We start from the raw sequence: 27,827 nt of genomic DNA on the forward strand, positions 1-27,827 counted from the left end.
CGGAGGGAGACATTGCATAGTGCGAAGCATTCTGTCTCTTCTGTTGGCCGGCTGCGTTGGTGTGTGAGAGCGGGGCGCGCACCCAAATCATCCCAGCTAACCGAGCCCTCTCTCTGTGTTTTAACGGAGTTTACTTCATGACGGCCCCTCCCTGTCCGTTAATATAAATTATGCTTTAGAGACATCACTTATTTGATTAATTATTTTTTCTAGACTCGAGTGTGTGAAGGGGTCTCGCGCTCTTCTTTCGAACATCTTCGTGCTACATCTATTCTCTGCTGGCTGACTGAGAAAGCAAACGCTGTTTGAACGACTGCAAAGACACCGATTGGCTGCGCCAAAATGGGGGTAAGAACCAATATTTCGCCTACGAAGGCGCCTGGTTGTGCTGTTTAATTCTACCTGTGTTTGTCAATTTTTTTGTTTCATTGATCATCAGTAATCCCGCCTTTAATAACACATACCCTTCGTCTAATCCTCCCACCTTTCGGTCACGGCGAGCAGTGTTCGTTTAACATAATTAACAGTGTAAAATAACGGTACCCGTTGCGGGATGCGTTCGGTCTGTTTAATACACAATTGGTTGTTATTCATACATTCAATGCAATTAAAGCGAGAAGGGAAGCCTATCTTCGAAATCCATTTGGCAGACATATTACTTGCTGGAAGACGTGATTGATAATCAAAAGATTAGATTAGAAAGACATTTCACTCTAGAATTAGACGAATACGCACAAACTGATATTACTGATTCTGTATTATTAGTGATACGTTATCGGGCTCATTTTGAAGGGTCATTTTTTCGTCAAGCCTATTTGTGAATAGCGGCGCGTAAGGTTACAGAAATTATGTTTTTTTTTTTTTTCGTTTTGGGGTAGTCCTAACAAGTCATGACGCAGTGCTGGTCAAGGATTACAGACAAGTGCAAAATTAAGGGTGGAGGATCATGGATGTGAAAGCGGTGCAAACAAGCTGCCCTCTTTTGATGCCTTTTCCAGCCGAACACAATCATGCTGTGGGCTGTATTCGTGACATCCAGTGAGTCCATGTATGTCGATAATGGGAGCAGAAAGAGAACTGGCGAGTGGTGCAGACAACTGCGTCAAGATGGATGCCTGCTCCTCCTGTCTCTGCATTGATTACTGATTCAAATAGGTGTTTATAGTGTAGCCAAGACCCAGTCTAGGTATGGTTCCTGTCCTCACATCCAGGTTAAGAGTAATTGAAATGAGTGAAATCAGTGTCCTTCAGATTTCCAATCAATCAGATTAGTCAGAAGATTATATGCTGAAATCATTCTGAACATTCCTGTGTCGTTCTTAGGTTCCTGGGTCTCCTATTCACTCACAGTTTTCTATAAATTCATTCATGTTATATGGCACTCTAAATGATGCCGTTCTATCTTCATATCAGTCATGTCGGTCTGGCCACTTGGGGGGTGGGGGTGGGTCTGCGTTTGCTGTGGCTGCATCAATGCATCAAAAGGGACGTTGGTCAGTAAGAGTGGAAATTCCCATGCAGGCACTGTTCATGCATTCATTCGCACCAGTATTCTGCAGTAGCGTTAAGTGGTAAGACCTAATTTAGCAGCCAGTGAATCATTAAGTAAAAGACGCACGTCACTGGTGCACCAAACAGAAATGAACCAAGGTCAGGCACTTAAAGGGTCATGTAGAGGGGTGTTTCTTGAGAGGGGATAGGGGAGGACAGTGGAGGAGGGGGAAAAAAGATGGAGATTGTGTCACCTTGAGACGGCCTCAGCTGGTGTTTTGGCGTCAAAGGCTCAGGTGCGATGGAAGGTTGAGTCTGGTGCGGTGGTGAGGAGAGAGGGTGATTCCGGCTGTGATGCCCTTGGGGCACAGCTCCAAAGAGGAGAACCAATCTGGGAGCTCCAGGGGAGCAGTGATTGTGCATGTGTGTGTACTTAGTGTAATACGAGCCATGAAAAGCAGTGGCTTGTTTATCTAAATTGAGACTTTGAGAAAAAGGAGAGACTGCGGCAGCTAAAACATCGATTTGCGCTTTGTATTTCATAAATATGTTGATTTCTTTTGCTGTTTTACTTTAGCTGTTTTATTGCATATAAAATCAAGTTATTACTGCATTACTGCACACAGAAAAAGAGTGAGTCAGTAATGGAAGGCAAAGAAGTATGAGTATAAATGGTTGTGTAAACCTGTTCAATATCTCAATCGCATTGACAGGACTGGCTGTTCCCTGAGAGAGGGAGAGAGAAAGATTGAGAGAGGGAGAGTGTGTGTGTGTCTGTGTGTGTTATGTAGTTTTCCACTACGTATGTCATTCATAATGATTATATGCCACAGCCCAGGGTCACCCAATCAATATGTGCAGGCCGTCGTGCTACTCATTGATGACTTGGTCATCGTGGTGATGTCATATCCTGTTGGACAACCCCCAGTCGATCATTTGATTGGTCCTCTCAATGGCAGTTCAAGTTTCCCTATTCATTTAATGATCTTCTTCACCAAGTTATCATCTCCAACAGCTTTTTGTTTTAGTTGCTCGGACCTACCGTCTGTTAAAGAGCCATAAAATAAAATGACTGTAGTGAGCTGATAAGCATAGAGCACAGGTAGGGCAGTGTCAATCCTTATTAAGAATAGTGACAACTATGTATTCTTATGTAGACATTGAGGTACTGTTAGTACATTTATTTAGTTTAACATGCCTTATATTCATATTTTTTCTCTCTAGATAAGAGTGTTTGCTTGTAAATGATTCCTCACTTCGGCTGTTATAGCAACAGCAATGCCACCTACTTATGCCACCAAGTTATACAGTCACAATCTTAAAAAAGAATGACAGTTTTCATCCAGTTCAGGTGGCAGCAGAATATCTGAGCATCACTTATGCTGGTGGCACCTCTGGATCAATAAGCTAAAATAACAGACGGTTGTTTGAATGATTTGGTGGTCTGGAATGACTTACGGGTGTGGTTTGGTGCGGCAGCTCTCTTTGTACTGCTTTACCCTTGGGGCATTAGGAAACACAAAGACAGGGAGTCTCCTCAATTAACTAGAGTGCAGACCTAGGAAACGTTGAGCTTCTAGGTCTTTCAAGAAAGCATCCAGTTTGCCTTTGAATAAAAAGGCACACATGTGCCCTCTGGCTGACTTTGCTCAAATGAATGATGGGACACTTAGATGGTGGGTGTTGACAAGTGCCCAAGAGCAGGGTGGAGGGAACAGTAAATGTCAAATGAATGTTTTGTAAATAAATGTGAGGAGAGAACATTTTTACTGTTCATGCAACTTCCCTTAACAAGCACACTTGAGCAGAGGGCTGCAGTCATGGTCAGCCTTGTGAGTTAAATTAGTTTGCAGAAGAGTCAATATATGAATGATTAACTTGGACAAATATGCAGAAGATCAAAATAATATGAAAGAAGGAAGATATTTGAGTTTATGAGTGACAGAGAAAGAGAGAGAGAGACAGATTACGGTTGTTCAGTGGGTTAATCCAAGCTGTAGTAAACAATCATAATCCTACTCTGCTGTCACAGCCAGAGGATAGAATGAGGGAAGTCTCGACAGATGGCCAAACTGATCTCACACAACACCACTCACAACACACACACATGCATTTTATAGCACGAAAACAAGTGCTATGAAGTTGGCCTTATGGATATTTCTTTGTGCTTTTATTTGTCACTAAGGTGCAAGTGATCTTGCAACATTGTCAAAATGACACAAATAAAAAAGAACATACAACCCATATACAATAATACTGCACACAATATATTGTATATAAAACAAAATAATATACACTGTATTATTAGGCAAATTATTGTATTATTAAGCATAATATGGCAAAGTATGAATATAGATATACAGATTTATAAATATCACATATACATCTAATGTAATAGAGATCATGCTTTCATGCTTTATGATATGGTTAGCAGCACCAAATAGGTCATCAGGACACACACAGTACATACAGAACCACATCAGTGGAATAGCCTAGTGTGCATTAAGGACATTACCACATTAGACCACCCTTCACTGTGCGCAAACATCAGCACACATATCCAAAGCGTGTCTCATCCATGTGTGATAAGTGGCATCATCTAGGCCTTTTTGTCCTCTTTGTCCATAGTGCTTCCAGGAAAACAAAAGTATGAACATTAACTAAAACATACTCTGCAACAAATAAGCATAATTCAAATAAGCCCAGTCATAACGTAGTGATTGACCAGAAATCTCCAACACCATAGTTTCTTAATCAGTTTAACTGTGAAACAGCATCATGTGGCTAATTTACAATATAAGCTTCAGACTCAGCTTTTGCTCCATTGACTTATATGGAGCGTTCACAAGACTAGCAAAGCATTTGACTAAAAAACTAAAGGTTGAATACATTGACAAGATACCTCATTAAAACATTTGTTGTTTTATAAACCACCGGGTTTTTTCTAATTACTTTTCAGTGTTTTTTTTAGCTAAACAACTAAGTTCACTAGTACCAGGCAGGTATAAAGTAGTCTAGTTTCATGTTACCCATAAATCCATAAACTTGTTTTAACATCTAGCTGATATATCAGTCATATAGTGAAAAAGCCATATCGCTTACCAGCATTGAAGTGTGCATCTGTCTCTTTACTGATTGTTTATCATAAGCTTGGTCTAGCTTGCTTGTGTTAGCCTTAGAAATGAGAAATATTAGCTATATTCATTGATTACAGAGAATGATTGAAGAGAAACAAACAGCTCATATGACAAAATGCTCATATGACAGCAACAACTTAGCACACAGTATGAAATATCACACATGATATTAGTATTTTCTGCTAAGACATTTTCAAATTAACGGGAGACTTCTTAAAAGTGGTAACCTGTTCTACCCCCACATTTAGCCGACTAGCTCCTCAGAGAGCTAATAGGTTACAGGATGTTTATGAAAGATTAAGATTCACATTATAACTGCAACATCACTATACTATAGAATGTTTATTGGTATTGTAACAGTGAATTGGCTATCAATGTTACAATATATATACAAGCCAAATTACACCACTGGTAGTAAATTGTGGCTAAGTTTTAAGTTACAAATGAACAAATATCCCAAATTCTTTTCATGTCATTGTAATTTATCTGATACTGATATTTGTACATTTACTCTATTTTAAGTATGCACACTTTTTATAGAAAAGAGACAAACAATAAACCAGTTCCTGATGAAAAATGTTCACATATGTATTTAAATAGTTTTATACTTTTCTTCTTATTCAAGTAGACTACTCGCATAAACTCAGTTTTAAAATAGGCCTTCTCACACAATTTCTGTAAAGTAAAATAGACTAAGTTGTAGTTTAATAATTACTAATTAGTTAATTTAGCCTACTTTAACTAAGCTTTAAAAAAAACGAACTAGGCAAACCATACACAGCTAGAAGTGTGAAGAAGAGGGTAGTGGCAATATCTTTTTAGTTTTGGAGCCACATGGAACACATGTAAATCTGGCCTTGTTACACTCAGGCCTTTTTGTGATTAGTAAGCATCAGTAGTCCACTTTTAAGCCAACTTTAAGCATTTATGTGCTTTCCAATCCTACTGTCTGTATAGTAGTACAATGTTGCTGTCCATTTGCTGATCATGGTTTTGTGATGTTATGTGAGTAGCTGAAATATAATAATAAGGATAGGCTGTACAGTTTTTATGCCATGATTTTTTCCAGTAAGCCATGACAAATTTATGTCCTATAAAACGCATAATGCAAATAATTTCTGTTTGTTCAGATTCAATAACACCAATATTCGTTTGGTAGTGTTCTCTAAGCGTCTCCTACTTACAGCTAAATTTGTTGTTTTCATAGCCTGTCACTTATGGGTTTTTCTCTGCAGAAGGTTGACCACCAACACTAAGTTCATCAGGGAACAAGCTTTTTGTAGTTCAACTGGACTATGGGCCAAAAAGGCATCCGCTCTAAGTATCTACTGTTGCTACTGGAAGACATAGTACTTGTAGAGATCATAGAGACAAAATCAAATAGTTCAACATCTAGCAGTTATAAGTGTTACATTTTCCTAAGGTGGTAGACAGGCTACTATCGTTGATGTTGTGTTGAAATATATGAACTCATAAGAATTCCCCTTCTCCATTTCTTTCAACAGTATGGACGGTCGGACAGCTACCGCGTGGCAACCACGCAGGACAATGATGAGAAGGAGTCTCCCAAAAAGAAGGGAGGAAAGGACTTGGATGACCTAAAGAAGGAAGTACCACTGGTAAGACACAAACATATATGCATGCTGTTGTTTACTGTTTTTAGAAGAGGTAAACATCACAAGGCAACTTTAACCTGGTTTTAATTTTATCTATTTAAATCTGGCACAGTGATGGTAAAAAAAACTTTACCATCAGTATTACAGCTGTGGGTATTTAGCCAGGTCTAAAATTGTGCTTTAAAATTGTATTTTTAATAGGGATGCACTGATCCAATATTAGGATCGGATATCGATCCCTTTATTAACAAAATTAGCTGGATCGGGTATTGCATAATTAGGCCGATCAATGGAACCGATCCTTTCACTTTAATTTGTTGGTGTGAGAGTGCAATAAATGTGCAAATAATTAAATGACAAATGGCAATTTAGTACAATTATATCTATGTGTTCATTTGTTATATTATATAAAGTAATGTTTAAGTAAATCCTTATGCCTTAAGTCTTTCCCACATGGTGAGGTATACGGCTTATTAATTCAGCAATGGTATCAGACTGGTATTGGGTATCGACTGATATGCAAAGTTTATGTATTGGTATCGAAACTGAAAAAGACGGATCGGTGCATCCTTAATTTTTAACCACATGAAGATTAAGACAGCAAAATAACTGATTGCAACAAAAAATGCTAAAAACAAATGCCTTTCATAACAACTTTGAAAATAAAAACTTCTGTATACATATTTAACAGAAACATTTCTTACTTTCTTACATTTCTTATGTCCATGTTAGACGGAACATAAGATGTCCATTGAGGAGGTCTGCCGAAAGTTCAACACTGACATTGTGCAGGTAAGTTTCTCTTCTTGATGTCCTATTGCAACTCTTCCTTATAAAATAGAAAAAAGCATATTTAAAGAAAGGATGCTTGGTATGTACTTGATAGATTCATTCCTGCTTTTGTTTAGGCTTAACTAGAAAGATCAACTTAGTAGTAATTGAAAGATGATGAGATTATATATTACAATAATATTGTTGAAATTAGCATTATGGTTGTGGTGGTAATTTGGTAAACAAGAACTACTTATAAGACAAAGGTTTCTTCATAGAACCCATCTAAATCATAATATTTTAATTAAGAAATGTGCAGTGTAGAGCTGAGATTCTCTTGACAATAACCATGTTTCTTAATTTCTTGCACTGTTAACAATACATGCATGCTGTATTTTCTTTCCAGGGTCTGACTAATGCAAAGGCAGCGGAGTACCTGGCCCGGGATGGCCCTAACGCACTCACCCCTCCCCCCACCACCCCAGAGTGGGTTAAGTTTTGCCGGCAGCTTTTCGGGGGGTTCTCCATTCTGCTGTGGATCGGAGCTATTCTTTGCTTCCTGGCTTATGCCATCCAGGCTGCCACCGAGGATGAGCCAGCCGGAGACAACGTAAGGACACACACACCTACTCATGGTTTTCTGAAACATATCAGTGTTAGAACTGGGCATATTAGATTAGTCAAGTCAAGTCAAGTCAGATTTATTTGTATAGCGCTTTTTACAACTGTTGTCATCATAAAGCAGCTTTACATAATTAGTAATTAATAAAAGACAGAGACAAAGAAGAAAGAAGAAATAACGTAAGACATGAAGAATCAAAGACCCCCAGTGAGCAAGCCAAACATTTATGAGATTAAGGTTTGGACTAAGATCTGCAGGGCTATAGATCACCTGAAGTTGTTCATCACCTAATGTAGAGAAGAAAACTGAAACACAGAACAGCATTCAGCCACGACCACAAAGAGGTGAGCATTAAAACAGTGGCTCAGTGGTCATTCTAAATACAATAGCATTATGATAAGTCTGTGTCCTCAGTTAGAACCAAGGTAAAGACAAGAACTGCAAAAGTAGGCATAGATAGGTGATCCCTCAAAAGCACATAATCACTAATCCATCCATCACGCCCTAATCCATAATCTCTTGCTCTTTCCTTAGTTGTACCTGGGTATCGTGCTGTCTGCAGTGGTCATCATTACTGGCTGCTTCTCCTACTTCCAGGAAGCTAAGAGCTCAAAGATCATGGAGTCCTTCAAAAACATGGTGCCCCAGGTACTGACAGTCAAAAGATGGCATATTTATTTGATTTTGAAGTATATTTTTCAAACAAATGCTTACCTAAACATACATTTACCTCAGAGAAGGCAGAAAAAAATATTTTTACATAAGTTTTTCCTGCCTCAGACATAAAAAGCTTTAAATTGTCCTAAGATGCCTGAATGTAATCACTGCCTCATGTTAAATAATATCATATCTGTGTGTGTGTTGTGTGTGATGTAGCAAGCGTTAGTGATTCGTGAGGGTGAGAAGCTCCAGATTAATGCTGAGGAGGTGGTGGCTGGAGACCTGGTGGAAGTGAAGGGAGGAGACAGAATCCCTGCTGACCTTAGGATCATCTCTGCTCATGGCTGCAAGGTACACACATAAAACTCTTGAACATAACAAAACACAAATATATTTTTTCTCTAGAACTAGTCATTCTTTAAGTATCAGGAATCAAAATGATTATGCTGAAGACTGGTTGGGTACATGTTGTATAACTTTTTAGGTTGACAACTCCTCACTGACTGGTGAGTCAGAGCCTCAGACCAGGTCACCTGACTGCACCCACGACAACCCCTTGGAGACTCGCAACATAGCCTTTTTCTCGACTAACTGTGTTGAAGGTACGATCATACCAACCACCTAACAAACTACTTCCTTTATGTGGAAATCTAATCGCTTTCAGGTTCTTGGGAAAAAATAGTGTACCTTTATTTACGTGTTTCTGTTCTGTGTATCTTTTTCGTTCTGTAGCTTAGATTTTTTATGTCCTTTTTTACTGTCAGTTAGGTGAGAAATGTTGCCATGACAACCGTCTTTCCCAGCATGCCGTTTCATTTTGTCGCTTATCAGTCGCCCACACAGTATCAAATCATTTTCATACTACAAAACAAATACTGAGATTTAAGATACTAAGATAAAACATTCTGTCTCTGTCATGAAGTGTGTGGCCTTAGTGATAAAGATAATACAATAAAATAACAGACATAGCCATGTTTTTACAGGTTACTGACATTCAAAATATTGTTAGTTGCTTATTTTGTACAATATACATAATAAAATGATACAGATAATATTAAAAAAGTACTCAGAATTAATAGGTTTGTGATGGTGTGATGACCGAAGCCAGTAGTACCTACTGTACCTACACCGCTGTTTTATTGTCAGCACTCTGAGATTCTTCTACATATTAGCCGTGGCCCTGTGTATTACTCTCTGTCACTGTCAGCGAGTATTACGTTGAATTGCCTGCCTCAGCTAAGGTCAACAGACTAATGGTACTGTTTTAAGAGCGACTCACTGCATATGCTCGGGCTGTCAGCAGGATGCTGCTGTGCTTTGATTCCTGACATTAATACTAAGGGGCTTATTTAAGTCCATAGTGGAGATCTACTGCCCCCATCTGGTTGATGCAAATAATATAAAAAAGCATTGCTCTGTGTTCCCAAATGGCACACATGCATGCAGGTTTGAGATTTAGGGCAGAGAAACTGCACTTAAGTTCAAGTACTGTTTCTGTGACAAATTTATACTTATGTAAAGTGTATTGGGCCAAAAAAAATTATAAATAAAGCGTTTTTCCTGCTCTTCCAGACTAACATTAGAGCTAAATACAGTGACAAGAAAAGGCATGTGAACCATTTTCTGCATTAATTTGTCACAAAATGTGATCTGATCCTCTTCCAAGTCTAGCATATTGACATAATGTGCCTAAAACAATAACATAAAACAATTATTAAAACCTCATAGTGCTAGTGGATAAAGTATGTGAACCCTTGAGTTAATGGTCTCAAAAAAGCTCATTGGAGTCAGGTGTTAGCATACCTGGAGTCTTTTTAAGAAAATGAGTTTGGAGGTGTAGACTGGAGCTACTTTGACTGATACTTGCTTCGCACAAGAAGGATACATGTATGTGAGCCATGCATCACCAACGATACTGGCAAAATGTTTTATGGACAGATGAAACTAAGATTTAACTATTTGGAAAGAATACAACTGTAAAGTATGGTGGAGGAAACATCATGATTTGGGCCTGCTTTGCTGCATTAGGGTCATGCCAGCTTACAATCATTGAGGAGAAGATGAATTCCCAAGTGTATCAAAAAATTCTACAGGATTACGGCATTTAGCAGACACTCTTATTTAGAGTGACTTACAGAAGTGCTTTGTCATTTACTCAAGAATAACCTCCGCTAGTTTAAATAGACTAAAAATTCAAAGCTTAGACACTACTAAACACAAGTCAATAAGGGGACCATAATGCTCTACTCTTCGCCCAAGACAGCGAGCGACTCTGCTGTTCGGACACCCAGGGGAAGTTCGTTCCACCACTTCGAATTAAGCCTTGACACTTGTCTTCCCTGGAACTTAAGGGATGGCGGGTCAAGCCGAGCCATACTCGAAGCTTGAAGGGCTTTTTATGCAGATCAGCTTTTAACCATTGCCATCAAGTACAGAGGGGTTTGTCTATTCTTGGCTTTATATGCCAGCATCAGGGTTTTGAATCTGATGCAGGCAGCTACAGGAAGCCAGTGAAGATACAGGATAATGTGAGAGTGTCTGTACGTCAGCTGAAACTCTGTAGAAGTTGGATGATGTAACAGGTCAGTGACCCAAAACACTGGAACAAGTCCACAACGGAATAGCTTATGAAAAACAAAACCGCCTTTTGGAGTGGCCAAGTCAGAGCCCATATCTCAACTCTATAGAAATGCTATGGATTGACTTGAAAGAGAGTCCTGCACGTGAGACGTCCAAGGAACATGAAAGAGCTAAAGCAGTTCTGCCATTAAGAATGGGAAAAAATTCCTAAACAATGTGCAGGTCTGATCCACATCTACTGGAAGCGTCTGGATGAGGTTATTGCCACCAAGGGTCAACCAGCTATTAATTCCAAGGTTTCACTTGCTTTATCCACAACCACTCTGAATGTGAAATGAGTGTATTCAATAAATACCTGCAAGATCATATATTTTTGGTGTTACTATTTTGGGCACATTATATTTGTCAATATGCTTGACTTGGATGAGAATCAGATCAGAATCAGAATCAGAAATGCTTTATTGATCCCAGGATGGAAATTACAATTGTTAACCATTTGTGTAAGAATAAACACTCTATAAAATAACACTCTATAATATAATAATTATATATATATATATATATATATATATATATATATATATATATATATATATATATATATATATACATATATATATATATATATATATATATATAATGTGATAATGAAATAATAATAATAATAATAATAATAATAATGATCCATGTTGTCTGATGTTTTGCTATATGTTTGTTGCATGTCTAGTGCAGGGAGAATGTAATTGCTCAACAAGTTTACTTGAAATTCTTGAAATAATCTTTAGTTTTAATAGGACTATTAGTCCTTCTGTGTTTTTACCAAATATTAATTTAAAATAAAGCCCACATATTTTCAATATGGATATGGAGTTTTTTAGTGGTCTATCTAAAATTAGAAATAAGTATTTTGTTGTCTGATCAGAGGAGGATGGGTCTCCCTTGTGAGTCCCCCAAGGTTTTTTTCTCCAGCTTGGGGGGAGTTTTTTTCTTGCCACTGTCGCCTTTGGCTTGCTCACCGAGGGTCTTAAGATTTTCATGTCTTCTTATGTTGTTGATTTCTTTATATTGTTTTTTTTTTACTAATTACTGATTGTGTAAAGCTGCTTTGTGACAACAGTTGTAAAAAAGTGCTTTACAAATACATTTATAAAAAAGAATTTTGAGGTAAATAGGCCAAATTGCCCTACCTGCCCTTTGACTATGTGGTCTTTTTAAATGAAAAATAACATAATATATATTATTACAAGGACAATGGGATCCATCGTCATAAGACCATACATCAACTAATTTTGTGGTTTAAAAACACATCATGACATCTGACATAGACGTTTTATTAGGACTTTTCTCAAGAACAAATTCTTAGGACGATACTGGAGAGATAGCCCCATTCTGGAAAGTCCCTCCACATTCACACAGATATCTCCAGATTACAGATTTCAACAATTAAATTTGCTCACAATATCAGACACAGTTGTGGGTTTATTTTGTGTGATTACAGAGGTCAGTATCACTGCAGTAGTAGGTAATGTGTTACCTGTGAATGGTCTTTTCTGACTGTTTTCCGATACATTAGCTTGTAGACTAGTTCATCCAGTTTAGAGCATGTTATCCCAAATCTATGAGCTCCGACAGTACCCCCACCCTGTGGCTCTTATAAATGCACATGGAGGAATGTGTTTATGTGGCTGTGAACTAGATAGATGCAGAACAGATACTTGACACATTAGACACCATCAGCATTTTTAAACTCTGTGGTATACGGTATTAACAAGTTTTAAGGATACATGTAGAAATACATATTTATCCCAATGACTTCTGTAAGACAAGATTGAACATTTGCACTTTTCAAAGCATGTAGTTTCTGCAGGAACTGTACATTGCACGATAAAGCCACATAAAACAAATGTAAAGTTTCTTTTTTCCTGCAGGTACTGCTCGCGGTATCGTGGTATGTACTGGAGACCGCACTGTCATGGGCCGCATTGCTACTCTGACATCTGGCCTTGAAACTGGCAAGACACCCATTGCCAAGGAGATTGAGCACTTCATTCACATCATCACTGGTGTGGCCGTATTCCTGGGCGTCACCTTCTTCATTCTTTCTATCATTCTTGGCTACTCCTGGTTGGAGGCCGTCATCTTCCTGATTGGCATCATTGTGGCAAATGTGCCTGAGGGACTGCTGGCTACTGTCACTGTAAGAACCTCTCTGCTTTTTTTTGTTGTTCTCTGTCATGTTGCGTCCTCATGTTTTTCATTTCTGTATGTGAGGTGTGTGTGTGTGTGTGTGTGTTTAGTATTTTGATTCACATCACTTCACATGAGTTCTAGCGAATGTGGCTAAGGCTCGACCAATACAGTTAGCCAATACAATTGTCTGATATTGAGGTGTTACAGACATTTTGGTAAAGCCCTGATAATTAGTGGCTTGTTTTCATATTATAACATGCCTCTGACATGAGCTTAGAAACCCTACTACATAGATTTTTCATTGATTTGTCTACATTGATGTGACAGTTGACATATCGTAAAAACATGTCATTCAGTAAAAGCAAAGCAAAACGTATTGAAAAAATTAAATAAAAAACAAAATGATATTGGCTGACCTTATGAGTTATCCGTTTTGTTTTTTTTTTATCATTACCTGTTTTGGTCACAGAATGTATATTATATCTGTTGGGCCCCAATTAAATGTAGTGTTAGAAATTGTATCCTGCTCATTGTGCTTCTGTAGCTTTAACCTCTCTTGTACATGACTCCTGACATGTTTCTCCTTCTGATACCTTTTGTAGTGTCAGTGGTACTCTGTGACTTCTTGGTGTTGATGATGTTTTTGTCGTGTCTGTTTGTGTCTGTGACAGCTTGTGTTCTCTGTCATTTTTTTTTCTGTGTCCCCGCTTTCTAATCCTCTGTTTCTGTGACTCTTTGTGACTGTGACTCTTTCGCTGTCTCTTTGTGTGTGTTCCTCTCTCCCTCTTTTGTCCTCTTTTTCAGACTCTCACTGTTGAAGGCCAGTGTGAAAAGCTGAAAAAGTATTATTCTGTGATATCTTTAGTTTGCTTGCTCTGGCTAATGGCTTTGACTTAGGAGAGATTTAATGCTCTTGCTGGTGTAGACATGCCTGTGCTTGAATTGGCTGTTCTGGGCTAGCCTGTGCCCACTGACTGCGCTGTAAAGACAGAATGTGCATTAGCCATCTATGCTGCACCTGTGCTTATCTCTTCAGGGCCCTCTTTCTAGAATGTTCAAGTGCACTGCTGCACGGCACTGCATTGCACCGTGCCACTTAAGGCAGTCATGGGGTTTCACTAACACTGGCTCTCTTGTGTTTTCTTTTTCCAATTTTCCTTTAATACTCTTCTCCACACCTCTCCAACATTGTCTCTCTGTCACTCTTCTCTCTCTCTTGTGCTCTCGCCTCCTGTTTTCCTTCTCTTGCCCTCTACCTTAACTGTCCACCCTTACTGCACTGGCCCTATTTCTGTTTTTGTTTTTTTTTGTTCTTTTTTTCTTTGTCTGTTGTTCTCTCTTCCTGTCTTTCGTTCTCCTCCTCTCTCAGGTGTGTCTGACCCTTACAGCTAAGCGTATGGCTCGTAAGAACTGTCTGGTGAAGAACCTTGAGGCTGTAGAGACTCTGGGTTCTACCTCCACCATCTGCTCCGACAAGACTGGCACGTTAACACAGAACCGCATGACTGTCGCCCACATGTGGTTTGACAATCAGATCCATGAGGCCGACACCACAGAGGACCAATCTGGTGAGAAACTTGCAATGCTAAACTTATTAACAGTGTATGCTAGTGGGGAGCAGTACTTTTATTTGCTTTTCATATAATATTAATTTAGCTTTTTGTAAAGGAGCTAATGTAAGATCAGTGTTACTTTTCATAATCAGAATTAGATAAAGAAGCAAGAGGTCCCAGATGAACACTTTTACTAACATTGCTATGAAAGATTACATGAAATTAATACAAAAAAGTATTATTACAAAAAAAAAGTAGTAAAAAAAGTTATATGTTGACCACAGGGACACGAACACACTCTATGTTCAAATGTTTGTAGACACCCCTCCTAACGAATGCATTTCAGCTACTTTAAGTTGCACTCATTGCTGACACAGATGTGCACAGATGTGAGTTTTGAAGCTGGGGATGAGGTGGGGTGATGATCATCCAACATCCTGTCCTCACACTCTTGTCGCTGAATGCAATCAAATCATCACAGCAATGCTCCAAAATCTTTTTCAAAGGCTTCACTGGACAGCAGAGACAGTTACTCCAACAAAAGCTGGATCATCTCTTATTTAATACCCTTGATTTCAGAAGAAACCATGAGTGTCAGAAGAAACAGGTGTCCCAATACAATATAGTGTCAATATCATATATAAACATTGTAACCAGTAAGCAGCAGTAAAGTCCAAGTGTTTTTCTTTATTATCATAGTTCCTAAGTCCTTGACATATGACTGACTAACAAAATTTAGAGCATGCTTGGTGTTCTTTTAACAGGGTTAAATAACACACCATGCTTGTTTTGTTTTTCAGGAACATCCTTCGATAAAACATCAGTGACATGGGTGTCACTGGCCCGTGTCGCATCTCTCTGTAATAGAGCAGTGTTTAAGGCAGGGCAGGAATCTCTGCCAATCCTGAAGCGAGATGTGGCTGGTGATGCCTCTGAGTCAGCCCTACTGAAGTGCATCGAGCTCTCTTGTGGCTCAGTCAAAGCCATGAGGGACAAGAACAAGAAGGTGGCTGAGATTCCCTTCAACTCCACAAACAAATACCAGGTTAGTAATAATCTAGAAATAAACTACTTTTTGTAGTAATACTAGAAATACAAATAGATATCAACACAAGATTCAATACACATACAAATGGTAATAAAGATACAAGAGCAAACAAGCTGTCCCACTGCTGCGTTGTTCAAAACAATGAAAGGACATAAGCATATTGTCTCCCTCAAGTTGTAAGGTAGACTGTGTGTTAAAGTTACAAGCTTTGAAAGCCAGAAACCACAGTTGAATGTTCTTTAAGATTTATTTGCATTTGCTATAAGAGTAGCTCACAATGGTGTAGAAAATGGGAACATAAATGGAAATTGAGAAGGTTATAGTTTTGGGTTCTGAAATGGTACAACAATTTAGTGTCTTTTTCTTGTCTGTGTAACATCCTTCCAGCTTTCAGTACATGAGACTGAAGACCCCAACGACAACCGTTACCTGCTTGTGATGAAGGGAGCACCAGAGCGTATTCTAGACCGCTGCTCCACCATCATTTTGCAGGGCAAGGAGCAGCCTATGGATGAGGAGATGAAGGAGGCTTTCCAGAATGCCTATTTGGAACTAGGAGGCTTGGGAGAGAGAGTGCTAGGTGAGGGAGATAGCATTAAACAACAGAGCAAAGCAGAATACCTATTGTGACAGTGATTCCAAAAGCACCACACAATTTAAATTAGTTTTCTTTAGAGATATAAATTAGAACTTTTTCCATGTCATAGACTGGCCAATATAAAGGGTAGAAACACATGATACTGAAGGGTGAGAATTGCTCTTCTATAAAAATGTGTGTAAATTTTACAATAATGTAATTATGTGGCTTGACACTTTAGTTTATCCCACATAAACTGTAAAATAATGGTAATGCTTTAAATGACCGCTAAACTACATATTTGTATATCATTGTATGTATATTGCCGTTCACTGTGCAATGTATTATTTAATGGTGAAAAGCACCATTCAGTTAAACAGACAACATTGTTAACTGATAGAAAAAACAAGCTACATGCAGTCTCTCTCTCTCTCTCTCTCTCTCTCTCTCTCTTTCTCTCTCGCCCTCTCCATCTCTGTCTTTCTTTCTTTCTGCATCTGCAGGTTTTTGCCATGTGTTTTTGCCTGAAGACCAGTACCCCAAAGGCTTTGCCTTTGATACAGATGATGTCAACTTCCAAACGGATAACTTGTGCTTTGTGGGGCTGATGTCAATGATTGACCCTCCCCGTGCTGCAGTACCAGATGCTGTGGGCAAATGCCGATCAGCTGGCATAAAAGTCATCATGGTGACAGGCGACCACCCAATCACAGCCAAAGCCATCGCCAAGGGTGTGGGAATCATCTCTGAAGGAAATGAAACAGTGGAAGATATTGCTGCCCGTCTTAATATTCCTGTTAGCCAGGTTAATCCCAGGTACTGTGTCATTTATTTAGTTAGTTGTATACACAATTGCTGTTATACATCACTTAAAACGTAGTACTAGGAAAGATAATCAACACAGACAGAAATGTAAAGCTATCATCATAACACTGTGTGTTCCAGATAGGTGAACAGTGATATGTCTGGCTCTGTGCCAGTAGTGTGAAAGTATTCCATATACTATAATTTAGTTTCCAACCAATAACCAGTGTGGAAGGATGGATGGCATGTGATGGATAGAAATAAAGTCTTCAATATAGTATGATATGTTGAAGAAATTAAATATAGTAAGTCATGGTCACAGTGCAACATTTAACAAAATGATAGTGAATAATAAAAATATAATAATAATAAAAATAATTTGTGCTGTGTTACACCAGGGATGCCAAAGCTTGCGTGATCCATGGCTCAGATCTAAAGGACATGTCCCAGGAGCAGATGGATGATGTGCTAAAGAACCACACCGAGATCGTCTTTGCTCGTACCTCCCCACAACAAAAGCTCATCATTGTAGAAGGCTGCCAAAGACAGGTGCACAAAGAAATGTTAACGCATAATGCACTGTCACTCCTTCATGTGTGGTATGGTTATGTGTTATAAGCACAAATCGTAGTGACAATACTGATTCCAAAACTAACTAACCTTAACCTGTAAAACACTTATAATTAATGCATTATTAGTACATGAAGTATACTTAATGCAGCTTAATTTCTAAATATTTTAGAATACTTCCATGAGATGTAAAATATTTCAAATTAATTGAAATGAATTAAAGTTATTAGGGCCTAGTTAGCATCAGGTAGATCATGCTAACTACTTGTTTATGTTAATTGTTTGCAAAGTGAATTATATACAGTGCCTTGCAAAAATGTTCAGCCTTCTTGAAATTAATTGGTTAAATGGGTTAAAACATTTTGTGCTCAAAAAAATAATTTTAATTATTTCATTTTGATGTAAACATATAAACATAGTATGTATGTATATGTAAAAATATTCTGTGACTGAAAGATACTGACAAAAATCTGTTTTGATAAGTATTACACTTCTGTACATTGGAGGTTTACTGGGGTTTACACAAATTAAGGTTACTGCCCTTAAATAGTTTAAAATTGCCATCTGCCTGTGAATCTGTGCTATCTAAAAGGTAGGATTTACCAAAAACAGCTTTAATTCAAGTAGCATTGAGTGTAAATGTGCATCTCAAGAAAAGCTACAAATCCATCTCCAGATATATAAATCTTCCTACAACATCTTGAAGACGTTTACAGCCCTTGGCACTGTAGCTAACCTCTTTGGGTCTAGACAAATATGGATGGAAGTGTAATGAAGGATTGATTGAATAGTAGCTGAAGAACCTCAATCAACTTCCAAACAAATTTAAGCCTGCAGATACAAGGTACAACTCTTTCCGCCACCATCTGAATGAAACAGGACGCTACGGTCTGAGACCCAGAAGGACCTCACTGTTAACACAGAGACATAAAAACAGAACTGACCTGAGGTAGCCACAATCCTTTTGAAGTAGCATTGAGTAGCACTGAGTGAGTGCAACTCAAGAAAAGCTGGGAAAATGAAGACAAAAGAACATTGTAAAGAATATTTAACATAAAATTGCACATATGCACTGCTTGGACAAGGTGGCATCAGAGCAAAACAGAGACTTTTGTGGGAAGTCACAGTGAGGCTAACAATTTGGTGGTGCACTATTCAGCCATGTCAAGAGTTCTGCATGGGAGGGTGGCTAGAAGGAAGCCACTCACAGTAATCACATTAAAGGATGTCAAAAAATGTTCTGCACTACCCAAGTCCATTCTTCACATGATTTAAACATTGTGGATCAATGGAGTAATATTCATTCTGTTAACATTCCACCGAAATGCATCACAGAGCACCACAGGAGGTCGGTCCTACCTGTGTCCATCAAACTCTATACTTCCTCCCTCGATGTGTCATGCTATGGTTCATCTGTGCAATACTTAAATTATACTGTTCATATGTGCAATAATAATAGTACTGTAATTAAATTAAATATGTGTACAATAACTTGCGTGCAATAACTGTCCATATTTATTATCACTATGCCATTATACTATATATATGTATATATATATATATATATATATATATATATATATATATATATATATATATGAGATCAATAATGATCCTGGGATCAATAAAGTATTTCTGATTCTGATTCTTTTTTAGGGTGCCATTGTGGCTGTGACTGGCGATGGTGTGAATGATTCACCAGCTCTCAAAAAAGCCGACATTGGTGTTGCCATGGGAATCTCTGGTTCAGATGTTTCCAAACAGGCGGCTGACATGATCCTGCTGGATGACAATTTTGCCTCCATTGTCACTGGTGTTGAAGAAGGTCAGAGAGAGATAAAGATGAAACTTATGATGAATAATAAAATATTAATAAAGTAAATGCCAAACAAATATTTTAAATGACAGAGCTAATGGAAAACATGCTGATAAATATATGTCTGTTTTGTATGTTTAGGGCGTCTGATCTTTGATAACCTGAAGAAGTCAATTGCCTACACTTTGACCAGCAACATTCCTGAAATCACTCCCTTCCTATTCTTCATTTTGGTTAACATTCCTCTTCCTCTTGGGACCATCACAATTCTCTGCATTGACCTTGGAACTGACATGGTGAGACACATACACTTGCACAGAAGGTTTATACAGTATAGTGTCTACAGTCATGGCCAGAAATATTGGCACTCCTGCTCGTCTGACAGAAAATGCACCACTTCTTCCAGAAATGTGTTGCAATAACAAATACTTTGTTATCCGCATGTTTATTTCTTTTGTTTGCATTGGAACAGCACGTAACACACAAAACTTAAGAAATAGACTTGTGGCAAGTAACAGGTGCTGACAATATAGACATTACAAGTTCAAGCAGTTTAAAAGGAGAAAGGCTGACTAAATCTTGTGTCTGAGTTCCATACTGAGCATAGAGAAAAGGAAGAAGAGCAATTAACTGTCTGAGGATTTGAGAACCAAAACTGAGATATTAATATTCCTATGCTTACTGTAAGTGCCCATGGCACTGTAGCTAACCTCCCTGGGTGTAGGCAAATATGGATGGAAGACTGCATATTTTAGACAAATTTAAGTCTGCAGATACAAGATACAAAAATGTCTTCTCGCAACAACCGCCAGCATCTGAATAAAACAGGACTCTATGGTTGGAGACCCAGGAGGACCCCACTGTTGACACAGAGACATAAAATCACCATAAACAAAAAACAGCTCCACTTCATGTACCTTACCCCCAGACACTTACCAGTCTGTTTGCTGTATCCCAGGTGCCTGCCATCTCTTTGGCCTATGAAGCAGCAGAGAGTGACATCATGAAGCGTCAACCTCGCAACCCTCTGAGGGACAAGTTGGTCAATGAGCGTCTTATCAGCATTGCCTATGGACAAATTGGTAAGTACACAGCTCACACATTTTTTTATGCGGTTGAATGGGCAGGACTGGGCAGGATTGTTGGATGTTAGACTAGACTATAAATAAATAAATAAATACATTTTTGTAATATCAATGTCCTTGAATGTCCTTTGAATGTCCCGGTGTTAGATATGCTTTGTCTGGTCACTGCAGTTTGGTTTTGGCACTTTGGACCAAAAATTGCCAAATTTGCTATCTCTGCACCCCTATTCATATCTGCAGTTGTCTGGAAGTTGTCTGTTCATTGTGTTTTAAATCACTTAATAATGTGCTTGTGAGGTTTTCTCTTCCGAGATTGTGCCTCTAACAAATGTTGTGTTCTCTTATTCTGCTTTTGTAGGTATGATTCAGGCTCTGGGTGGGTTCTTTGCCTACTTTGTGATCATGGCTGAAAATGGGTTCCTGCCCTCACTCTTGGTAGGCATCCGGCTCAACTGGGACGATCGCTCAAACAATGACCTAGAGGACAGCTACGGCCAGCAGTGGGTCAGTAGAGAAAATTTGAGAAATAATCTTCCTTTAATGTACATTATGCAGTAGACAAACACCCCATGTAATAATTGCTCTATTTATAAAAACAAATGTTGCGCTATGGATTACCCTAATCAAACACATGCATCTCTGTACACATTCTGATTACAGAAAACAACAATTTTTTGAAACCTTAAAATGGGTTTCAAATATTAATAATAACAACAATAATAATAATAATAATGATAATAATAATGATTACAAGTACCAGTTGGCATGATCTCACCTCTATAATAAAAAGGTTTTTGATACATATGGGTACATTTGATTAACTTGTTAACTGTTTTGTGTAATGTCTGATTTGTTTTTTCTTACTCGCTTTCACTTCCTACCCACATCTTCTTACCACCTCCTTTCTCAGACCTATGAGCAGAGAAAAATTGTAGAATTCACCTGTCACACAGCCTTCTTTGTTAGCATTGTGGTGGTGCAGTGGGCCGACGTCATCATCTGCAAGACCAGGCGCAACTCTGTGTTCCAGCAGGGCATGAAGTTAGTGCCCCCTCTCTTTCTTCCTTGTCACCTTCTCACTGCATCTGCCTTTTCTTCTCCTACCTTGCTCTCATTCCCTTAGTCTGTTTTTGGTATCCTCATTCCTTTCTCCTGTAGCTTCTCAGTTTACCCCTTTCGGGGGTCACTATCAAACCTTTCATTGTTGATGTAAATTGAGTATCTGACTTTCATATCACAATGAGAACACCCACAAGGACAGGAAATGCTTCCCTCACAGTGAGGACATTGACTTGATTTGAGGAATAACATGGTCAACTTGATGGTCATACTGGTTAGCAAGGTCATAGCATAATATTACTTGGCTAGTAGCTTACTTAATATTTGAATGAGATCTCTTTTCATAAAGAAACTTTTGTAAGTGGAGAGTGGGGAATAAATATGGATGTGTGTATTTAATCTCAGTTCCTCTCTCTCTCCCTCTCTCTCTCTCTCTGTCTGCAGGAATAAAATCCTGATTTTTGGCCTGTTTGAGGAAACAGCGCTTGCTGCCTTCCTCTCTTATTGCCCAGGCATGGATGTGGCTCTCAGGATGTACCCTCTCAAGTGAGTGTTTCACTTCCCCTTCCACATACAGGTTGATTTACACAGCATAGTTCGCAAAGTTCGTGGAACCATGTGAAGTTCATAGACAACATCTGGCAGGCAAATAGGGTTGTAACAACAAACCAATTAAATAATTATGTTAATGATTAAAAATAGTTGGCAGTGAATCCTGTTATTGATTGGCTTGACAACGCTTATGCTTCCCATTTAAATGTACATCTCTTAATGAAAAGAAAATACATATAGCTGATACATTAATATAGATCATGCATGGTCAATAAAAATAATCACCTCTTTAATATCTTTAAAGTTTTAGGTCTTTAGAGTTTTAGGTCTTATTGACTTTGTTTTCAGGGGCAGTGTAAAAGATCAGTGGCAATATCCTTGTTTTATTTTAGAAATATGATTGAGAAGATGTAGGGTAATGTTAATTATTGACAACTTTACTTAAACTCCTAACTTTCACAGTTAATCCTCCCGATAAATGATAATGCACTGATTAACTGATTATTGTAGTTGTTATTATTTGGTGCTCTACAGCAAAAGGGGTCATATTAAATAATCATAGGATACCACATTTTTAACAAATCAGTTTATCTGGTTAACTGTGAGTGTTTTACTGACACTGCTAGCAGCGGGCTGTCAATGCCTTGACAACATCAAGACATGTTGGCATTGTGAGTTGATACTGACACTTTAATTACTACAGGCACTGACTTGTGAGACAGCACAGGCAGCAAGGCAGCAAGACTGAAAGAATCAACATCCATACTATTCTCACTAACTCCATATACTAACTTCATATGAATGCTCATGGTTTTAGATTGAAGTGTTCAAGAATGGATATAATGCACATTTGGCCATGGTGTATTTGAAAAAGGTTATTTTTGACAGTTTTATGGAAACGTCCACCTTGCAATGGTACATGGAAGCGCAGTTGCCCTCTAGCGGTAAAGATGAGAATAGTAAAGAGAGTCAGGTTATTTTGAAGAGGAAAAGTTTAGATTTAGATTTGCCATGTTAGATTATTTAGTGCTAAACTCTGACCTTACTCCCACGTGTGTCTGTATATCTGTCATTCAGGCCCAGCTGGTGGTTCTGTGCATTCCCATATAGTTTCCTAATCTTTGTTTACGACGAGATCCGAAAACTCATTCTGCGCCGCAACCCAGGAGGTATGCAGTACACACACACACATGTACATTTCATGTTATTTCTTCTTTCTTCTCTGTCTCTGTTCTTTATTAAGTAATAATTATGTAAAGCTGCTTTGTGACGACAACAGTTGTAAAAAGCGCTATACAAATAAATTTGACTTGACTTTACTTGACATTTATGTACAGTGAAATTACTTCAGAAATGACCAATTCTGATTTTCCTCTCCCTTTTTTTCTGTCTCTCCAGGTTGGGTTGAAAAGGAAACTTACTATTAAATTATCAGTTCATTCTTTTCTCTTCATTCGGTCTCCGTTTTTCCTGCACTTCCCGTTCCTGTCTCCCCCCCCCCCTCTCTGTCTTTTTCACTTTCCCTTTATTCTCATCATATCCAACTACAAGAGAAGCCGCCAAAAGGATCATCGTTCCCTACGACACATAACTCTATCAAAATACATCAAAGAGAAAATGCCAAGAGGATAAGAGGACCAACAACAGAGAAGAGGAGTCCACCCCTTCTCTTCAACTGCCTTTTTCTTTTTATGTGCTGACCCAAAGACTACAGCTTAGTCTGCCAATCTTTTTGTTGTGCTGTTTATGGATGTTGTTCACTACACTGCCAGTGTTGTAATGAACACTAGTATCACACTTAACAAAGCTGTACAATTTACTTTAGACCAACTAGGAGGCCAAGCGTCCTGCACACACTGCCACTTCATTTTTGCCCTTTACAGCCGTGGTAAACCCTTCCTCTTCCTTTATTTTCCATTCTCTTTCCCTATCCATCCATGGTGTCCTTGTTTCTCTGTCCCATTGTGTAAAGAGTTTTGGATTGATACTACAGACCTGTCTTTCAACAGTCACAACTCACTCTCACCCTCTACAGGGGGATAATAGAACAACACCCCCTCACCTCTGGTCCATTTCTCTTCTTCATTACCCTGCATTCCTCCCTCTCTCACATCTCCTCTCCGTCTTCTGCTACTGTGCTGTTGTTTTTGATAGACCACTGGTTTTCTTTTGTATTTTTTTATGTTAGAAATGCTTCTGAGAGCTGCTTGTTTTCTTTTTTTTCTTTGGACATGACAAAGCACACTGCCACTCTGTCACTCTCTTGCCTTCTCTCACACAATCCGTCTTTTCCGTCCTGCTTTTCCCGCACTGCCCTTTCCTCCCTCCTCCCTCTTTCCCCATTTCTGTCCGTTTGTCTGTCCGTCTGTTTGTGAATGCTGTGAACGAACCTTCTTCCCCGATCCTGCTCCTCTCCCTTTTCTCCTCTCTCTCCCCTGTTCAGAAAAAGAATAAAATACAATCTTTCTGTGTCCTAGGAAAAAGAGATTTCTCTCCGATTTCATTATTTAAATGAGGAAAATAGAAAAAAAAACAGAATATGGCGATGTACCTTATGTGCGAAACAGCAGCAAGAAAATGAAATAAAAAAGAAGGATCTCTCTTTTTTCAGTTTGGTGTCAGTTTTTGTTTTTGTGTGTGTTTTATGAATGAAGTATGGATATAAACATTCAGTATAATATGAAATTTGATCAGTTCATTATTGAAGCATAGTGTGTCAATATTGTGAGATTACATCTGTCTGACAGATAAAAAACGGATTGTGTAATCTACATTCCTGGTGACATGCTGCCAGGATAGTTTGAGCTAAATAAAGACATCCAAACAATGAGATAACTAATGACATTCTGCTGTAAAAAAAAAAGGAAAGAAAAAAGTGTAGCCGTCTTTGTGTTGAAGCAGCTTTGCATTTATGTTTTTTTTCTGAATAAATTCATATGTGCATTTAAATTATCATTAACTTTGTATTTAGTTGAAATTTAAATTATTTTTAAAATTGCAGTCAGATTTGTTTGCATTATTTGGGAATATGTAAATAATATATTTATTCCAATTTAAATAATAATAACTAATGAATCTATTTATGAATGATGAATGGACACTGATGAATGTTAATAAACATTTTATAATAAGCTATGATCAATAACAGTAAACACCTGCTTTCTAAAATGAAAACGCTATCTTTTGTTTAGTAATTATTATGTTAATTCAATGTAATAATAACAATAATAATAGCATTCATGCTAATAATAATAGATTATTACCATTGCATTACAGTTGACTGACTGATACATCAAATTAGATATTTTCTCTGACTCCACGTGAATTTATAGATCACTTCATATGCAAGTCAAAGTTTCCAAAGAAATACATCCCATGCAATCATCCACTTGAAAATTCCAAATAATTTGTAGACCATAATTATTTAGTAAAGACTTTAAGGATATGTTTGGCACTGACATTTGATCAGGAGCAAGACATGAGGTGCTTGTTCCCCCATTTTACCCTATGGATTTGCAGTTTTATGGCACTGAAAAATGTACATTGTGTTAGTGTGTGTGTGTGCTTCATATAAATAATTAAAGATCCAACAAGGTGTACATTGGGTGGACACGCAAGTGATCTAGGGATGTGGGTTGCATTGCTCCAGACAGCTGAAAAAAATAAAAATAACTGAACATTAACTGCACATACAAACATGCATTCAAAATCCACGCCTTACCCGGAGAAAATATTTAGAATTTGATTAGGTTCTTAATTACTGCTGAATGCCAACAAATGAAAACATGTCTTTATAAGAAACTATTTTTTCAAATATTAGTGATCTTCAGAGAACAGTTTTTTGTCAAGGGGGCAGTGAAATCACGCACAGGTCACACACAATCAGTGTGTAAAAAGAAAAACGACAGTGGCAGTGAAAAAGCTTTGATGAATTCCCTAGTTAGATACAGCCTGCATTTCATTTTGATGATGAACAGAGCAGCAATGAGCCATACGCACACACACACACACACACACACACACACACACACACACACACACTCATTCACACACATGCACAGACCTACTAAACAAAATTACCAACATGCCTCGAAGCCACCTCTCCATAACAACAGAAATATGTCCTCTCATTATGATGCGTGCACACACACACACACACACACACACACACACACACACACACACACACACACTCACTCACACACATTCCACTCTCTTTGTCAGCTGTCCTCCCCCGCCTATAATCTCTCTCTGCACCCCCATTTCTCTCTCTCTCTCTCTCTCTCCCCCTCTCGCTCGCTCCACTGTTCTGTGTGATAGAATATCGATCGCTTGCCTTCTCTCAGCAGAGGGGGAAAAGGGGGGCTATGGTCAGACAGACTCCAAGGTCGTCTCCCAGGCAACTACCGGATGGGTCACAGGGTTGCCATGGCGCCTAGGTCGACAAGGTCACATAAAGGGGGAGGGGTCATCTGGATGGCCAGTAATGTTTGGGTGATGAGCAATTGTGGACGTGGGGTTGGGGTGTATGTGTGAGTGTGATGTGAGAAATGGAAAGGAGCCTTGTGCTTTACTAAATCCATTACAGTACAGCACTATGACACTCACTGAACATTTAAAAACCAGATTAAACTCTGGGTGCCTTGTGCAGCACTGTAGCTATATGTTCCCACATGGTCAAACATATGGTTGCTGCTGAAATCACTAAGACAAAGTTTTAAGGAAATCTTCTGAATCCACAGTGTGGAATCAGGGATTGAATACCATGTAATGGCTCCTGCAGTGAAAAATACATGTCCTCAGCCACTCGAAATTCGAAAATCTCGGTGGTCGGTTCGCGAACAGAGATAGGTGTATGAAAAAAAACTGATGAAGCTCCATTAGTGTTGCGAGCATACAGATACTTGTAGCTGCGTGTAGTTTCAGGTCTGTAGCTGACCTCGCGGGTTCCTATGGTAACCTGTCTAGTAGCATCTCCAGTGTGCGGTTAGTAAACAGTCATCAGAGTGGCTTTTTATGTGTGAGTGGCCGCAAACGAAGCCAAAGGCAGCGGGAAGTCAGAATTTAATGATTTAGAAGAAAGAAAGAAAATTAATACAGGAAAAAAGAATGATCTGAGAGACGTTTCTCCTATCCTAACTATACGTCACTTTAGTAGAGCTGACTATTCCTTGTTTTTCCAGCGTATAATCAAAACAATATTTTGATTATTTGCGTGTCTTAAAAAAAAGCAAAACTTAATAGAATGCAGAATCTATGTGTGCTAAACATACAGGTCACATTTTTGTAGTTATGGAAATTATGTGAAGCAAGTCATCGCAATTAGGGTTAAGGTTACAAAAAACATCTAAACAAATATCTATTTTTAACGAGGGTCAGACGAAAAAATGGAAGATGGAAGCCTCGTGAAAAAAATTAGCTCAGATTTTGCTGCCGGTTTATAATAGTTATTTATTTAGTTTGAGAAAATACGAAATAATCGAAGCATATAAGCAGGAACGAATTTAAGGGCTGTCGTGTAAGAAAAGAGATCTCAGCAGGACAGTTCTGTGGCCAGTAGGTGGTGTCAAAACTCCTCTATAGTGGAGAATGTCCTGTGGCTAAAAGTTCATACGTTACAGTAAAAATTGGATTTAACAATGCATGTCCACTTCAGTACAACTGAACATTACAGCAAGGACAAAGAATGAATGAAA

The 27,827-nt window shown here is 38.4% G+C and overlaps 1 protein-coding gene across 1 annotated transcript; it reads left to right on the plus strand.

Moving 5' to 3' along the window:
* Window positions 1–24,736, plus strand: atp1a3a (ATPase Na+/K+ transporting subunit alpha 3a). Its single transcript, XM_072675521.1, has 21 exons — window positions 1–348; window positions 6,134–6,247; window positions 6,977–7,036; window positions 7,422–7,625; window positions 8,172–8,285; window positions 8,514–8,648; window positions 8,782–8,899; window positions 12,806–13,074; window positions 14,437–14,635; window positions 15,421–15,665; window positions 16,056–16,248; window positions 16,749–17,061; window positions 17,448–17,598; window positions 19,276–19,444; window positions 19,577–19,731; window positions 20,394–20,517; window positions 20,879–21,024; window positions 21,431–21,561; window positions 22,024–22,125; window positions 23,209–23,300; window positions 23,530–24,736. Exons 1-21 carry the CDS (start codon window positions 343–345, stop codon window positions 23,556–23,558), a joined length of 3,069 nt encoding a protein of 1,022 aa, XP_072531622.1. The 5' UTR covers window positions 1–342; the 3' UTR covers window positions 23,559–24,736.
* The last annotated feature ends 3,091 nt before the right edge of the window (window positions 24,737–27,827 follow it).

The sequence above is a fragment of the Salminus brasiliensis genome, chromosome 3 (genome assembly GCF_030463535.1).
Source record: "Salminus brasiliensis chromosome 3, fSalBra1.hap2, whole genome shotgun sequence".
Classification (NCBI taxonomy): domain Eukaryota; kingdom Metazoa; phylum Chordata; class Actinopteri; order Characiformes; family Bryconidae; genus Salminus; species Salminus brasiliensis.

Excerpts from the sequence above, each read along its gene's own strand:
- atp1a3a (XM_072675521.1), top strand. Across the intron at positions 16,249-16,748 it reads CTTGGGAGAGAGAGTGCTAG|GTTTTTGCCATGTGTTTTTG; the intron begins GTGAGGGAGATA and ends CTGCATCTGCAG. Across the intron at positions 19,445-19,576 it reads TGTCACTGGTGTTGAAGAAG|GGCGTCTGATCTTTGATAAC; the intron begins GTCAGAGAGAGA and ends TTGTATGTTTAG.